The sequence below is a fragment of the Colobus angolensis genome, unplaced genomic scaffold, assembly GCF_000951035.1.
Source record: "Colobus angolensis palliatus isolate OR3802 unplaced genomic scaffold, Cang.pa_1.0 Scaffold5, whole genome shotgun sequence".
Taxonomy (NCBI): domain Eukaryota; kingdom Metazoa; phylum Chordata; class Mammalia; order Primates; family Cercopithecidae; genus Colobus; species Colobus angolensis.
Window position 1 is genome coordinate 988,134 of NW_012118487.1, and position 17,567 is coordinate 1,005,700.

Consider the following 17,567-nt stretch of genomic DNA (forward strand, 5'->3'; position numbering starts at 1 on the left):
GTGATCCGCCCGTCTCGGCCTCCCAAAGTGCTGGGATTACAGGCTTGAGCCACCGCGCCCGGCCTGGATGTTTTGATTTTTGTCAGATTTTGGAGTATTTGCATTATGTACTTATCATTGGAGTATCCCAGCTCCAAAAATCTGAAATCTAAAATGCTCCAATGAGCTTTTTTTTTTTTTAAATCATCGGTTCTGCATTCAAAAAGTTAATAGATTTTGGAGCATTTCACATTTTGGATTTTCAGTTTAGGGATACTCATCCTGTGATCCTGAGAAATTTCAGAAGAATAGCAAAAATGTTGCTTTGTTGCTTTTCAGATCTTTATCACTGAAGCTAAATGATACATTTGATTTTTAAAGGTTTGTTAGGTACGGTAGTATTGGCTCCTATATAAAATAGTCTAAGAAGGCAGATTCCCATGAAATTATGTTTACGTTTGTTTTAACAAAGTAAGTCGTTAATCTAATCCAAAAAGTTCACTTTTTAAAGATCACAGTCATACAAATTCGCAAACAATGTGTATTATTAGCGTTTACCCTCCACAAAATCATCTACATGTTTGTCTTTTTCAAAAAATTGTGTGGGCCGGGCGCGGTGGCTCACGCCTGTAATCCCAACACTTTGGGAGGCTGAGGCAGGTGGAACACGAGGTCAGGAGTTCGAGATCGGCCTGGCCAAGATGGTGAAACCCCATCTCTACTAAAGATACAAAAATTACAGCGCACCTGTAACCCCAGCTACTCGAAAGGCTGAGGCAGGAGACTTGAACCTGGTGGGCAGAGGCTGCAGTGAGCTCAGATCACGCCACTGCACTCCCGCCTGGGCAACAGAGCGAGACTCTGTCTCAAGAAAACAAAACAAAAAATGTGTTTAAATGTTTGTATTTAAAATCTTTTGACATCGTTTTATGTCTTGATAGGATTAAATCGGAAGATTTTATACTCACTGATCGACTCTGCTGATGGGCAGTTCTCCATTAACGAATTATCTGGAATTATTCAGTTAGAAAAACCTTTGGACAGAGAACTCCAGGCAGTATACACCCTCTCTTTGAAAGCTGTGGATCAAGGCTTGCCAAGGAGGCTGACCGCCACTGGTACTGTGGTTGTGTCAGTTCTTGACATAAATGACAACCCCCCTGTGTTTGAGTTCCGTGAATATGGAGCCACCGTGTCCGAGGACATTCTTGTTGGAACTGAAGTTCTTCAAGTGTATGCAGCAAGTCGGGACATTGAAGCAAATGCCGAAATCACCTACTCAATACTAAGTGGAAATGAACATGGGAAATTCAGCATAGATTCTAAAACAGGTAACCAGCCATGTATCTGAGAGGAACCCTTCACTCCCCCAAAAGGACTAGATTTGCTTACCATGTTGCCTTATATTAAGTGACCCTGTGTTGTCAGTGGATGTTCTAAAAAGGTAAATCAAATGTTCTTTTAGTTGTTTACAGTGGGATTGAATGTTGTTTGGAAGACTTCAGCTTATAGTTCTACCTAATACATTTTGGGCATGTTCATTATATAATACAAGCAAATTCACTTAGAAAATCAGAGCATCACGTTCTCTTAGTTTAGTTGAGATGTAAGGTATAGCAAGTTAGTAAAGATAAGAATGGGAGTTAGTAGAGGTCCTTATGTAATCAAACCCATGGAAGGTAACTTCCCAAGTGAAATAGTAATTCCAGTCTTTTTTATTTTAGTTTCTGTAGTGGACTTCTGATAATACGTTAAGTTGACTTCATGATCATGCTAGTTATCTGTAGCAGTTGGAGTACTTCGAATCACACTTAGGGAAAGACTGCCAACAGGCTCAAAAGGCATAAGAACTGCTGACTCCTGGTGCGCGCATGTTTCATCGTCTTGCCAACCTGTGGTCGAAAGTACTCCTGAGTCTTCCAATACTGTAAAAAGTTGCTCCTTTCAAATTGTATTTATAATGTAATAAAATTATTTTTAGGGCTCTTTAGGACTAGAGTGATGTGAAAGGAAAGACGTTAAAGGAATTGTTAAAGGGATTTTTGAAAACGATAGGTTGTAAATAAAGGGTTGTCTAGAAGTTAAAAGGATATAAATCTCTATTTTAAAAATATGAGAAGGAAAATATTTTAAAAAGATGAGACAGAAAATGAAACTAAAAGACAATAGAATTTTTATGTTTTTATTTTATTAAACTAGAGTGAAGTCGAGTGAGCTGTGGAATGGAAGGGGATGATATCATAGTCATGTCTATGATAAACAGGGATGTCGGTAGTGTTGACTGGAAAGCAATCTAAATCTCATGAATAATATCATGAAAATTAAGGGAAAGATCCAGGGATGGGCGGATTCATAGTTTTTAATTGTTGAATTAAGAAAATAGGAAACATACATAAGTGGTAAGTAAACTTTTGAAGTGAAAACTAAATGTACTCAAAAGCGCTCATCTGTCTCAGTCAGAGTAGGAAAACGTGGTGGCATTACAAAATGCTGGAAGTAATTTTGGTTTCTATTCAGGGGCCGTATTTATCATCGAGAATCTGGATTATGAAAGCTCTCATGAATATTACCTCACAATAGAGGCCACTGATGGAGGCACGCCTTCGTTGAGTGACGTTGCCACTGTGAACATTAATGTAACAGATGTCAACGATAACACCCCTGTGTTCAGCCAAGACACCTACACAGCAGTGATCAGTGAAGATGCTGTTCTTGAGCAGTCAGTCATTACGGTGTGTATTTTCCCCCATGACAGTGAAAACTGTGTATCTTCTGGACCTTTGCAAAAGCGTTTAGTAAAATCAATCTGTTTTTTGTAGTGACATTTGTAAATATTTTGAAGATTTGAAAGTGTCCTTTGTTAGGCCAACCAATTGCTGACTTCGTTGTGAATAATTGTGTTAAAACAGCTAAGCTATTAAGATCACAAATGTTGTTTAATAGGTTTAGGCCTCTTCCTTAGCTGTCTCCTAAACAGGAGTGTGGTGTGTTCTAGGTTCTGGCCGACGATGCTGATGGACCCTCAAACAGCCACATCCACTACTCAATTATAGGTGGCAACCAGGGAGGCCCGTTCACCATTGACCCTGGCCGGGGAGAAGTTAAAGTGACCAAACTTCTCGACCGAGAAACAGTAAGTGGAAAAATTTGATTTACATTGTTTACAAATTACCACCTCAATACCTAGAAATGCCTTGTGCTCCTGTCTGCTGGGCATGGTGTGAGCAGGACCGACCGCCTCAAGAACTGACGGCAAGACGTAAACACTCGAAAAGCAATTACACTGTGGAGATCCCAGTGTGAGAAATGGGTTCCATGCTGGGATGAAATGTGGATAATAAAGCTTTGTATTCAGGAAGAAATTACTGTTGGTTCCAGAGTTCTGAGACACTTCAGAAAGCTAGAAGCTGGGTTTTAAATAATACCAGAGATCTGGAAAATCATAGAGGTTGAGAGAAGGGAATTTCCAGTGAGGAGTTGCATGAACACAGGCACGCAGACAGAAGCCAAGAAGTTTATTTAGAGGACTTTACCCAGTTGTATTGGAGTAATCATACAAAGAAAGTAGAGTGAGATAAAATAGGAAGGTATTTTACACACAGGTTATTGGCCACATAGAAAACCAGGACTGGAGGTTTGGACCTGATGCCACAGGCACTAGGATATGAGCATTTGTGAGCTGAGGAAGGTCAGTCGCTCCTCTCTATCTGCAGGTTCTGCATTTGTGAAGTCAACCCACCATGGATCGAAAAGTATTAGAGAAGAAAAAATGCGGGGTGTGGTGCCTCCTCCAATAGTCTCAGCTACGTGGGAGGCGTAGGTGGGAGAATTCATTGAGCCCAGTAGTTTAAGACCAGCCTGGGCAACATAGTGAGACTCTGCCTCCAGAAAAAGAAAGAAAAATGATAAAAAATACCAATACAACAACAACAGAAAATACAACCCCCACCCCCAGTATAACAACCATTTACATTGCATTGATATCATATTGAGTACTATAATCTAGAGATGACTTAAAGTGTGGGAGGATGTGTATAGGTTATGTGCAAATACTACACCATTTTATATCAGGGACTTGAGCATCTGTGGATTTCGGTGTCTATGAATACCAAATGAAGAAACGATTTGCAAAGGAAAAATTAGAATCCACAAAGCTTAGATATGGGCCCATGTAGAAAACATTGGTGTCAGAGGCAGCCTGATTTTTTGGTCTTACTTTGACTGGGTAGTACCATTAAAGAAAAGTTAGGAGGTATAAACGTGTAAGGGATGGGAGAGGCTAGTGCATGTGGCTTTCAATACGCTGGTTTTTATAGGGAAATAGCATATTCAGGCAGAATTACTCAGCCAGTATTTGGAGATTTTAGTCAGATTTTGAGACTGGAAAGCCCTAAACATAGATAGGTACTTGCCCTTGGAAATGTTGATAGAAGTGACATGAGGGATTGAGATAAATATGAACAAATGAGGAGAGGCAGCAATGCTGAACATCCACCCACCCACTTATCCAGTATCCATCCACCCATTTATCCAGTCATCCATCCATTCATCCACCCATTTATCCATCCCCCCGTGCATCTCTCCACTCATCTACCCACCCATTCACCTACCCATCCATCCACCCACCCATCTGTAGTTATCCATTCATCCACCCACTGACCTAACCACCCACACATCTATCTAGTTACCTATTCACTCACCCATCTACACATCTCTTCACTTACCCATCTATCCAGTCATGTGTCCATCCACCCACCACCCATCTATCCGGTTATCCATCCATCCACCCAGCCACCCATCCATCTGGTTATCCATCTATGTAGTTACCCATCTACTCACCCACCCACTCATGTATCCACTTACCCATTCATTCACCCATCTATACAGTTATTCATTCACCCATTTATCCACCCACCTATCTATCCAGTTATCCATCCACCCAGCACCCATCTATCCATCCATCCATTCATCCATCCATCCATCCATCCATCCATCCATCCATTCACTCATCTGTGCAGACTCATGTCCAGGAAGGGAAGCTGAGCAGGAACTACCTCAGAGAGGTATAGGCCTGTGAAGGCGAACCAAAAGAAGCCTTTGATTTGGGAATGAGAAGGATGCTGGTGATGATAAAGAATGAAATTTCAGAAGAATAATGGGTATATCTAAGATTAAAGGAATTTGCGGGGGGGGGGAGATAGTGATGAATATCTCATTAAAGTCTCAATTCTTTAATTTCTCTTTTGATGTGTGAATGTTGAGAAGGGACTTTTTTTTTTTTTTTTTTGAGATGGAGTCTCCCTCTGTCGCCCAGGCTGGAGTGCAGTGGCGCGATCTCGGCTCACTGCAAGCTCCGCCTCCGGGGTTCACGCCATTCTCCTGCCTCAGCTTCCTGACTAGCTGGGACTACAGGTGCCCGCCACAGTGCCTGGCTAATTTTTTGTATTTTTAGTAGAGACGGGGTTTCACCGTGGTCTCGATCTCCTGACCTTGTGATCCGCCCGCGTCGGCCTCCCAAAGCGCTGGGATTACAGGCGTGAGCCACCGCGCCCGGCCGAGAAGGGACTTTCCAAGGCTTTGGGAAGCATGCTTAGGATTGCCCCCGCTGTGGGGCAGAATAAATTTAGTATCTTCGACTAAAGAACCCAGATCCTTTAATACACTTCTGTCCCTTGCGAGATACCAAAGGAGCCAGCCTGTGGTGTTTCTCAAGCTAGTGTGCCAGCAGAATTCTTTGTTGTTGGAGCGTCTTGCAGGACCAGCGTTCTGTAGAACATACTCTGGGATCTAGCCAGCTTTCCGGCTTCTCCCACAACTCATTTTAGAAGGCAGAGCTTTATAGGGAACTGCCCTGAAAAAGGAGCTATCTCACTTGACTTTATTTCTTTTGTAGGAGGTCATGGCGAGCTAATCCTGAGGGATTTAGGCAGCTGAGTATAATCCGAGTGTGAAATTGAGGGGGAGGGTGATCGGGACTGTCCTGAGGCGTTGGAAATGAGTCAGCGCTGCGGTGCGGGAGGCAGCTCATGTCTGTCTGCTTCCACGGAGAGCAGACCTGGGGCCCTGAGGAAGGCTGCTGCCGTAGGACCAAAACCACGGCATTTGAGATAGGTTAACTTTTTGTCCTAATCATTTGTATGACTTTTATGTCTTAATTTCTGTTAATAGAACTGCAAGATAAAACACTTTTGCAAAACAAGTACATTTTTGAGAGGCATCAGAGAAGCTAATCCTTATCGGTGGTTCTTGCTGTTGGGAAATGGGTGTTCCTTGCAGTGCACTCGTTTGTGGGGGGTTAGGGCATCGCCCACAGACAGGATGCAATAGACAATGGCAGCTCCCTGGGACCCGCCCTTCGCGACTCTCAGGAGGACACTCCTGATTGGAGCTCTGTCTGTCGGCCTCGTGAAAATGAACGTGCATTCTGCCTTTTCCCTGAAAAGATTTCAGGTTACACGCTCACGGTTCAAGCTTCTGATAACGGCAGTCCACCCAGAGTCAGCACGACGACTGTGAACATCGACGTGTCTGATGTCAATGACAATGCGCCCGTCTTCTCCAGGGGAAACTACAGCGTCATCCTCCAGGTGGGCTTCGAGTGCCAAGGGGGTCATGGGGTTCTTTGAAATGAGCTTTTCCATTGGCCTCTGTTGCTTTTCTTTCTTATCCAAAGGTTTCTTTGTAGAAAAATGGGAAAGGTAGAATTCAAGACGTCTCTATCAATATTAAGAGATGAGCATTTTAAAGATAAAGCCAAGCTTTTATCTCTTTTCTTTCTGTGCTTTGATTTTTGAGATATTCTCACTATTCTAGGATTCCTACTGTTTAATCAGACCTGCTGCCGCTGTTGCTTTTCTCTGCCCTCTCCTCTCCCTCTTGACCTTCCTCTTCCCTCCTGTTCTTCTTCTAGTCCCCAGTCCCTCCTTCCTGCCCCATCTACTCCACTTTCTTCACCCTGCTCTTCTTCCTCCCTACTCCTCCTCCCTCCACCTCTTCTCCATTCCTCCTCCTCCTCTTCCTTCTCCCTACTCCCCCCTCCCTCCACCTCTTCTCTTCTTCTCTTCCTCCTCCCCACTCTTCTCCCCACTCCTCCTCTTGTCTCCACCTCTTCTCCACTCCTCCTCCCCACTCCACCTCTTCCCCACTCCACCTGCTCCCCCACCTCCTCCCTACTCCACTTCCTCCCCATCTCACTGTCTCCACTCTTTCTCCTCCTGTCCACCGCGTTGCCACTCCTCCTCATCACCCCTCCTCCTCACTACTCCTCCCCCTCCTCACTTTTCCTCCTCTTGTCAACCTCTTTCCTTTTTCCTCCCCACTCTTCCTCTTCCTTCCTCTCTTCCTCTTTTTTTCTGAGATGGAGTTACACTCTTCTTGCTCAGGCTAGAGTGCAATAGCACGATCTCAGCTCACTGCAACCTCCACCTCCCAGGTTCCAATGATTCTACTGCCTCACCCACCCAAGTAGCTGGGATTACAGGTGCCCACCACCATACCCAGCTGATTTTTGTATTTTTAGTAGAGATGGGATTTCACCATGTTGGCCAGACTGGTGTCGAACTCATGACCTCAGATGATCCACCTGCCTTGGCCTCCCAAAGTGCCGGGATTACAGGCGGTGAGCCACCGCACCTGGCCTTCTCTCTTCCTCTCTTCCTCCTCTCCTCCAGCCCTCTTCCTTTCCTGCACTCCTCCTCTCTGCTCTTCCTCCTGTCCCCCACTCCTCCTCCTTTCTGCCTCCCCTCCTCCCTCCTCCTCCTCACACATCCTTTCTTACCACGTTTCCTTCCTCGGCCTCCTTTTTCTTCCCTTTTTGCTACATCCCTTCTTTCCCTCCTCCTCACTACCACACTCCCTTTGCCACCTCTCTTCTTCCTTTCCGATAGAGCAATAAGGCTTTGTTTTGTATGTATTTTATATTATAGAAACTCATGTGTCCGTCCCAGATAGATGTGGCTGTGTTTCAGGATCTTTGTTTAATTTTGTTTCGAATCTTGTGCAGGAAAATAAGCCAGTGGGCTTCAGCGTACTGCAGCTGGTAGTAACAGATGAGGATTCTTCCCATAACGGTCCACCCTTCTTCTTTACTATTGTAACTGGAAATGATGATAAGGCGTTTGAAATTAACCAGCAGGGAGTCCTCCTGACTTCATCTGCCATCAAGAGGAAGGAGAAAGATCATTACTTACTGCAGGTTAAGGTATGAATGGCTTTCTTTATGGTTTGGTTGTGGATTCATAGAGAAGAGCTGCTTGGCATGGTTACCCTTTTCTATTTGAACAGCTTACATTTCATAGAAAGACAAACATTCATAGAATTGCTGTCCTTGTTTTTTGCCATACCTTCCATTTTTATCCCACTGCGCTTTAAAGGAGCTCATTGTTTATTTTTTCATAGTCATTGACAGAGCTAGGTTTTAGTGTGAATTAGTGAAGTGCTATAAAAAATTTATCCTTTTCCTTGATACGTTTCTTGTGTGGAGAAATGGATATCTACCAGTTAGTAATTTTTTGGGAACTTGAGCAATATAAATTTTTTTATTAAGTTATCAACAGTGCCATAGACGAAGGTGGTTTTATTTTTCTTTTCTTGTAGGTGGCAGATAATGGAAAACCTCAGTTGTCATCTCTGACATACATTGACATTAGGGTCATTGAGGAGAGCATCTATCCCCCTGCGATTTTGCCCCTAGAGATTTTCATCACCGCTTCTGGAGAAGAATACTCAGGTGGCGTCATTGGGAAGATCCACGCCACAGACCAGGACGTGTATGATACTCTGACCTACAGTCTTGATCCTCAGATGGACAACCTGTTCTCTGTTTCCAGCACAGGGGGCAAGCTGATAGCACACAAAAAGCTAGACATAGGGCAGTACCTTCTCAATGTCAGCGTAACGGATGGGAAGTTCACGACGGTGGCTGACATCACAGTGCATATCAGACAAGTCACACAGGAGATGTTGAACCACACCATCGCTATCCGCTTTGCCAATCTGACTCCGGAGGAATTTGTTGGTGACTACTGGCGCAACTTCCAGCGAGCTTTACGGAACATCCTGGGTGTGAGGAGGAATGACATACACATTGTTAGTTTGCAGCCCTCTGAACCTCACCCACATCTGGATGTCTTACTTTTTGTAGAGAAGTCAGGTAGTGCTCAGATTTCAACAAAACAACTTCTGCACAAGATTAATTCTTCCGTGACTGATATTGAGGACATCATCGGAGTTCGGATACTAGATGTATTCCAGAAACTCTGCGCAGGACTGGACTGCCCCTGGAAGTTCTGCGATGAAAAGGTGTCCGTGGATGAACGTGTGATGTCAACACACAGCACAGCCAGACTGAGTTTTGTGACTCCCCGCCACCACAGGGCAGCGGTGTGTCTCTGCAAAGGTAGCGCCCATGAGTGTACGGAAGTCGGGGTCACAGATTGTTTCAGACGGCCTTGGAAGCCTTTGGTGGTTACACATGCAAGGCCATGTTCTTGAAATGTCTGTTAATTATCGTTTCCCTTCCTCCCCTCTTATCTTTGAATGAAGAGGGAAGATGCCCACCTGTCCACCATGGCTGTGAAGACCGTCCGTGCCCTGAGGGGTCCGAGTGTGTGTCTGACCCCCGGGAGGAAAAGCACGCCTGTGTCTGTCCTGGCAGCAGGTTTGCTCAGTGCCCAGGTGAGAGTTGAGTGGTTGGGCATACTTCTCTTTTTAAAAATCAGTTTCATTGTTTCTTAGAATTTTCTTCTTTATCGGACTCTAAAAATACTGCAAAGTATGTTTATTGTAACAAGACGGATGTGGAGATGAATGAAGAATGACAGTAGTCAGTTTTGCTTCCTCTTATTACAGCACAGCCCTTGGTTCTTACCTGGTGTTCCTCCTCCTGGGTCTTCAGTGATTATGTAAACATATAGAGCTAACAGCGCAGCGCCGTAGGTAGCAGTTTGATTTTCCTGGAAACTCAAGAGTGATCATGTCACACGCAGTTCTCTCCCTCTTGCCTTTTCCCTCCGCTTAGCAGTATGGTAAAGAGCAGCTTTCGTGTTGTTCCGAGCCAGTACCTATATACCTGATTCTTTTGGATAGCTGGATAATGTTTTCTAGCGTAGCTGTACTTATTCAACATGGTTCTTATGTCTAAAGATTCAAGTTGTTCTGTTTCTTCCAGATAAAGAGATTACATGTATCTTTACATACTGATGCGTTCATTTCTATACAGTGTATACGTTATAAAACTAGAACTTGCTACGTCAAAGATCAGTGACATTTTAAATTTTTTGGTATCACTATGTTAGTTTTCCAGAAAGTCATATTAATTTTTATTTCTTCCAGTTATGTATGAAGGTTTCACTCTCCATTCTCTTGACATCATTGAACATTTTTTGTTATAAAATGAATTCCCCACCATCTATTTGATGGGTGTGAAATGATATCTAATTATTACTGTAATTTGCATTTCTCTGGCTACTTTAAAAGTTGTCATCTCATTTGTTCGTTTCCTATCAGTATTGCCTCTGCTGCGGCCTACCTGTTCATGTTGTTCGATGGTCTGGGTTATTTGTCTCTTAGTATCAATGTGTAGAGTTATTTGTGTATTAGGAGTATTAACATTCACAATGTTGCAGTTTCCTCTGTCTTTTTATCATTTATATTTATATTTTTTGATTTGTTAAGTATGTCTCTTGTCATTTTGAAGTTTATTGTCATTTAGTCAGTTCTACATAATTTTATGTAACAGTTGCCATCTCTGGAGATTGATGACATTTTCATCTTCTTTGGGGAATGGGGATTGTTTGATTTTGCTTGAAAAGGTTTCTTAAATCACCTTGAGGCCATATATAACTATTTTCTGAAATTTTCTTATAATTTTATACTGAACGTTTTTATATTTAATCTTTCATTAGAATTCATTTCTGTGTGATGCAGTAGTCAAATTTAATCTTTCCAAATGGAGAGCCAGTCATGCTGTGCTTTTGATTTAGCAAATAGACATTTTCCCACATAATTGGATATTAAAATGTTATAATCTTAAATAAAACCCTAAATCAGTCTCAAGGGGTGCAGGGGAATCATACTTTACAGAATATGCTTCAACTTGGTTCTGGTTTATTTTTTCGTCTTTGCAATTCACAGGGAGTTCATCTATGACATTGACTGGAAGCAGCTATGTGAAATACCGTCTGATGGAAAATGAAAACAAATTAGAGATGAAATTGACCATGAGGCTCAGAACGTATTCCATGCATGCGGTTGTCATGTACGCGCGAGGAACCGACTATAGCATCTTGGAGGTATGTTTCTCCAGTGTTGCATCTCAGTGGAAGACTTTCAAACCATACATTTCATTTTATGTTCAGATTGTTAATTTGCACAGATAATAAAGTAAGTGAAATGGTTGAATTCCACATTTAAACAGTTCATTGATGCCTGTCCAAGTTTTAGACTATGTGGGATGAAGAGCTCTTTTTGCTCTGCCATGACATAGAGATTTAGGTCCATGTGACAGTTAACATTCAAACTCTAGGCGATACTACATTTTAATGGTGGTGGCTGGGTGTGATGGCTCACGCCTGTAATCCCAGCACTTTGGGAGGCTGAGATGGGTGAATCACTTGAGGTCAGGAGTTTGAGACCAGCCTGGCCAACGTGGCGAAACCTGCTGTCTGCTAAAAATACAAAAAATTAGCCACATGTGGTGGCGGATACCTGTAATTCCAGCTACTCGGGAGGCCAAGGCACAAGAATCGCTTGAACAGGGGAGGCAGAGGTTGCAGTGAGTTGAGATCACACCACTGCACTGCAGCCTGGGCAACAAGAGCGAAACTCTGTCTCAAAAAAAAAAAAAATGTTACAGTTTATGGAGACATCCCACATGTGTTTCCAGTGATACGTATCTTGCCCACCTTTTCTAAAAGCATAATTCAGTTTTGACTTTCGCTATTACCTAATGCTGTATGTGTTCAGTTAATAGTTAATGATTTGCTTCCGTGATGCTCTGTGGATGTGCATTATTACTTGATATTCCTAAAAGACGCATTTTAATGATTTGTACAGTGGACAGATGAGTCTGTGCTCTGTAGTACTTAAATGCAAGGCCTTATCCTTCCACCCTCACTCCCAGTCCGTCTCCTGTAGATTTGTGATGAAGTACTCTCATTGAAGGGTCTATGAGAGTCATGTGAACAGTCGTTGTTCTTATCCTAGATTCATAATGGAAGGCTGCAGTACAAGTTTGACTGTGGAAGCGGCCCTGGCATTGTCTCTGTTCAGAGCATTCAGGTCAATGACGGGCAGTGGCACGCAGTGTCCTTGGAAGTGAATGGAAACTATGCTCGCTTGGTTCTAGACCAAGTTCACACTGCATCGGGCACAGCCCCAGGGACTCTGAAAACCTTGAACCTGGATAACTACGTGTTTTTTGGTGGCCACATCCGTCAGCAGGGAACACGGCATGGAAGAAGTCCTCAGGTGGCTAATGGTTTCAGGGGTTGCATGGATTCCATTTATTTGAATGGGCAGGAGCTGCCCTTAAACAGCAAACCCAGAAGCTATGCCCACATCGAAGAGTCGGTGGGGGTGTCCCCAGGGTGCTTCCTGACGGCCACGGAAGACTGCGCCAGCAGCCCTTGCCAGAACGGAGGCATTTGCAGTCCGTCACCTGCTGGAGGTAGGCTCTGTAGTGTCACCATCTGTAAACGGTGCACCTGGATGCATTTAAGGGGAAGCCCCCCAGGTATTGTTTTTATTTTTTTCTCTTTTGACTCAGATAATGTTGTCAGACACTGCAGGCAGTGTTGGAATTGGGCAGCATCCCTCATACGGGAGCAGAGCTGGGTGTGGTGCTCTTCCGGGCCCGGGCTGCAGGTACTGCCCCCCGACTGCCGCACGCCTGCAGTGCCATCCCAGCGCCCGAGCAGGAGGCACCCCAGTGACTCAGAAGCCTTCTTTAACTGCACAGTCATCGACCCAGGGCAATTTAGAATTCGTACTACTCAGCCCTTCTTTGTTCTTTGTATCACCTTTTATCTAACGGCTCAGCGTAGAGGGCCTGCTGGATTCTTGCTGGCAATAATAGTTGGGAATATGATTTTCTAGAAGGCCCCGAATCCCTCCGGAAGTGTCGCCATATCTGTCTGTCTTGAAGCCCGGGCGTAGTGGCGTACTCTGGGTCTTCTGCACCCTGGACTCCTGCTAGGCCCACTTACCAATAATAGGGCATAGTTAGGAAAATGACAGTTGTCATGCCAAATAGAGCTTGCTTGATATAATGAATAGAGCAAAAACAATATTGGAATTAAGTGGGATTTCCATAGCTTTGGTTTTCTCCTGTTCTCTCGGGAAGTGTATTTGCATGCTGTGTGCATAGAGTGGGCCAGGCCATCCCCACGGAAACACTCTGGTTTATACTGTGCTTATGTTAGTTACACGTCCAAACCAGGTTAGCAAGGAGGCTGTCCTCATTTTGTCACTTAGGGATGAGGCTGAGAGAGGTGATTTCCTGACATGTACTCCCATGGTCCCGAAGCAGGAGTAAAGGAGCTTGGCAGCCATGCCCTGGCTCCTAAAGGCCCTGGCCCGGCTACAGTTCTTCATCCTGAGAAAAACCCACAGCCATGCCAGCTTTGGAGGGGCGGGGAAGTGCTGTGCTGCAGTGTGCCCCAAGGCAGGCAGGTGGACGATCTGCCGCACCACCTGTCACAGACTTGACAAAGTGGAGTCGACATTCTTCCTACTGCTTTGAACAGATATGATGATCTCCTTAAATCTTTACACATTTGAGAGGCTGAGGCAGGAGGATCGCTTGAGACTAGGAGTGAGGCAGCCTGGGCAATACAGGGAGACCCCATCTCTACAGAAACTTAAAAAATTAGCCAGGCATGGTGGCATGCTCCTGTAGTCCCAGCTGCGCAGGAGGCTGAGCCCAGGAGTTTGAGGCTGCAATGAGCTGAGATTGAGCCCCTGCACTCCAGCCTGGGTAGCAGAGCAAGACCCTGTCTCAAAAAATAAAAATATTGAAAGGTAATTTATAGTCTTCGAAGTGCTTTTCACATTCATTATTTTCTCATTTAATCCTTCAGTGCTTGTGAATTGCAGATAACTTGAGATGTGAAGTGGTGCTGTCTATGTACATGGTCACTCAAGTAAAGAACTGTATTTTCCTCCTCTATATGTTTGACCTAATGATCTTAATGCCAATTATGATGAACTAAAGCTAGCAGTTCTCTCTTCAATTCTCTGTGTTTCGGTTTACCAGCAGCTGAAGACTTGTCGATGTAGCCAACTTTTTTCCCAGAGAGAGAGAGAATTTTACGAGCTTTTACGGACCTCGGAGAACTAAGTCTTAAAGATAAAAAGCAATATAATTAAGACCAGGTTTCTGAGTCATTGAGTGATAAGACTTTTTTGTTCCTTTTTGCCAATTTAGGTTATTTCTGCAAATGCAGCGCCTTATACATAGGGACCTACTGCGAGATAAGCGTCAATCCGTGTTCCTCCAACCCATGCCTCTACGGGGGCACATGTGTTGTCGACAACGGAGGCTTTGTTTGCCAGTGTAGAGGGTTATATACTGGTCAGAGGTATGTGTATTTTTCTTAACTTCCATAATTAATTGTAGTATAAAATTCTTTTTAAACATACAATGGTGCATGTAAAAAGTCTCCACGTTGATTTGCTAATGTTTTCTGTTTTGTTTTCGTTTTGCTGTATTTATTTGCAATCGGATCGTGGGGTTTATGTCTGTCTCTCCTACCCTTCAGGTGTCAGCTTAGTCCGTACTGCAAAGATGAACCCTGTAAGAATGGCGGAACATGCTTTGACAGTTTGGATGGTGCCGTTTGTCAGTGTGATTCAGGTTTTAGGGGAGAAAGGTAAATGTTTTCTTTCAAAATTTAGATTCATACCTTTTCATAATGTCATATTGACCGGCAGATGCAACAGACCTTCAGTGATTTGAACTACATTGTGTCAGATTTTGGTAATCCTCATATTGGCCCCTTATATAATTTATAATCTTTTCACTCTTTAAAATGAAATATCAAGCAGATGAGGATAATATATATAATGCTTGAAATAACTAATGTTTAGACAATGGGGTTGATGTAATAGTCTGTTGGATCCTAGGAAAATGGCCATTAATATTGGCTTGATATGTTTCCTTCCCAAATATATATTGAAAGCATGTGATCACATGATTGGTTTCTCCACAAAAGGTCTTTTGTCGTGGTTGTCAATGTTGCATTTTTTAGTTGTTTCATGTGTGGGTTTGATCTTCACATAACTCAGCAAGGAGGGATTAGTCTTCAGTCTCTAAGGATTGAGCCTGGCATATGCTGGCATATGCTACACACGTCTGTCCTCATTCCTGACGTTCTTGGCAGGTGTCAGAGTGACATTGACGAGTGTGCTGGAAACCCCTGCCGGCACGGGGCCCTCTGTGAGAACACACATGGCTCCTATCACTGCAACTGCAGCCACGAGTACAGAGGACGCCACTGCGAGGAGGCTGCACCCAACCAGTACGTGTCCACGCCGTGGAACATTGGGCTGGCAGAAGGAATCGGAATCGTTGTGTTTATAGCAGGGATATTTTCACTGGTGGCGGTGTTTGTTCTCTGCCGGAAGATGGTTAGTCGGAAAAAGAAGCATCAGGCTGAACCTGAAGACAAGCACCTGGGACCCACTACAGCTTTCTTGCAGAGACCATATTTTGATTCCAAGCTAAATAAGAACATTTACTCAGACGTACCACCCCAGGTGCCTGTCCGGCCTATTTCCTACACCCCGAGTATTCCAAGTGACTCAAGAAACAATCTCGACCGAAATTCCTTTGAAGGATCTGCCATCCCAGAGCACCCCGAATTCAGCACTTTTAACCCCGAGTCTGTGCACGGGCACCGAAAAGCAGTGGCGGTCTGCAGTGTGGCGCCAAACCTGCCTCCCCCACCGCCTTCAAACTCCCCTTCTGACAGCGACTCCATACAGAAGCCTAGCTGGGACTTTGACTATGACAGTAAGAGCTGTTTTTTCATCTCACTAAAATGTCAGTTGAGGTTAAACAGGTTACAAGTTCTGTCCAGTCAAAACGTGTGTACTCTGTTAGAGACAAGTATGCTCAGACTGAAATCCTTAAGATGATGTGAAACTTTTCTGGATGTCCTGAGTGCTGGCTGAGCATTGTGGCTATAATGTTATTTTAATTAAGAAATTGAATCTAGTCATGTTGTAGTTAATATTCTGGAGAGGCTGTTTCATTTTATAATAAAGGTTCTCATCTATAATTTTTGAGTTTATTAATATGTCAAAAAAAATAATCGGGAGCATTTTCATGCTAGGGTTTTTTTTTGTTTTTTTTTTTTTTTTTGAGATGGAGTCTCACTCTGTCGCCCGGGCTGGAGTGCAGTGGCCGGATCTCAGCTCACTACAAGCTCCACCTCCCGGGTTCCCGCCATTCTCCTGCCTCAGCCTCCTGAGCAGCTGGGACCACAGGTGCCGCCACCACGCCCAGCTAGTTTTTTGTATTTTTAGTAGAGACGGGGTTTCACCGTGTTAGCCAGGATGGTCTCGATCTCCTGACCTCGTGATCCGCCCGTCTCGGTGTCCCGAAGTGCTAGGATTACAGGCTTGAGCCACCGCGCCCGGCCTTCATACTAGGATTTTTAAAAATACGACCTGGAGAAGTGGAAATATTTATATTAGTGACCTAACATATATTCGATGCTTTTTTTTTTTTTTTTTTTTGCAGGCTGTACATACTATTTTAAAAGAAAATGGTAGCAGCCTTTATTGTCTAATGATATCCATAGGCGTGCTTACGGGCAATTTCTGCTCTGAATAATCTCTGAGATGATGTGTAGGTCTTTCTGTGCGGGTGTTTTTTATGTCTTCATTTGGGTTTGTAAGGTGTTTCTGTTTTTCTTTCAGTCATTCATTGATTCAGTAAATCTCAGGCCATCATTGGGTAATGCATGGTGCGTCTCAGGATTCAGCGGTGAACAAAACGGTCTTGGCCCGTATACTTAATGTTTGTCATCCTTCCTTTTAGCTAAAGTGGTGGATCTCGATCCCTGTCTTTCCAAGAAGCCTCTAGAGGAAAAGCCCTCCCAGCCGTACAGTGCCCGGGAGAGCCTGTCTGAAGTGCAGTCCCTGAGCTCCTTCCAGTCCGAGTCATGTGATGACAATGGTGAGGCAGCGGTGTGCTGAAACACTGGGTTTTGCTTGCTTGTTGTGTTACTGTGTTCTCTCACAGTGTAGATGCACTCGCTACCCTTAAGAGCCTCACTGTGTTTTCATTTTTCTTGGACCACTTTTAAACAATACCGTACATACTTGCATGAATGTCTGCTGGGGAAAATCGCTAAACTGTTCTTGATGAATAGGTGTTTGAACTTGTCAGTAAGAGAGAACATGTTTGTTGAAGGATCTGATGGACTAATCTTGTATTGGCTTTTTCTCACAACAGTAAATATTACCCCAGGAGGTTTTTCAGAAATCCTCCTCAGAATTTTCTTAACCATGCAGCACACACACACACACCCTCTCTCACACACACACACACACACCCTCTCTCACACACACACACACACACA

At 43.9% G+C, this 17,567-nt stretch overlaps 1 protein-coding gene across 1 annotated transcript in view; it reads left to right on the top strand.

Annotated features, from left to right (window-relative positions):
* Positions 1 to 17,567, top strand: part of FAT1 (FAT atypical cadherin 1) — a 140,043-nt gene that overhangs the window by 114,483 nt on the left and 7,993 nt on the right. The window contains exons 14-26 of the mRNA XM_011959511.1: positions 921 to 1,310; positions 2,497 to 2,711; positions 2,975 to 3,112; positions 6,423 to 6,566; positions 7,982 to 8,179; positions 8,575 to 9,376; positions 9,523 to 9,654; positions 11,113 to 11,270; positions 12,184 to 12,646; positions 14,405 to 14,558; positions 14,739 to 14,849; positions 15,360 to 15,991; positions 17,024 to 17,161. Coding sequence (XP_011814901.1) covers positions 921 to 1,310; positions 2,497 to 2,711; positions 2,975 to 3,112; positions 6,423 to 6,566; positions 7,982 to 8,179; positions 8,575 to 9,376; positions 9,523 to 9,654; positions 11,113 to 11,270; positions 12,184 to 12,646; positions 14,405 to 14,558; positions 14,739 to 14,849; positions 15,360 to 15,991; positions 17,024 to 17,161 — 3,675 coding nt within the window. The remainder of the gene's footprint in view (positions 1 to 920; positions 1,311 to 2,496; positions 2,712 to 2,974; positions 3,113 to 6,422; positions 6,567 to 7,981; positions 8,180 to 8,574; positions 9,377 to 9,522; positions 9,655 to 11,112; positions 11,271 to 12,183; positions 12,647 to 14,404; positions 14,559 to 14,738; positions 14,850 to 15,359; positions 15,992 to 17,023; positions 17,162 to 17,567) is intronic.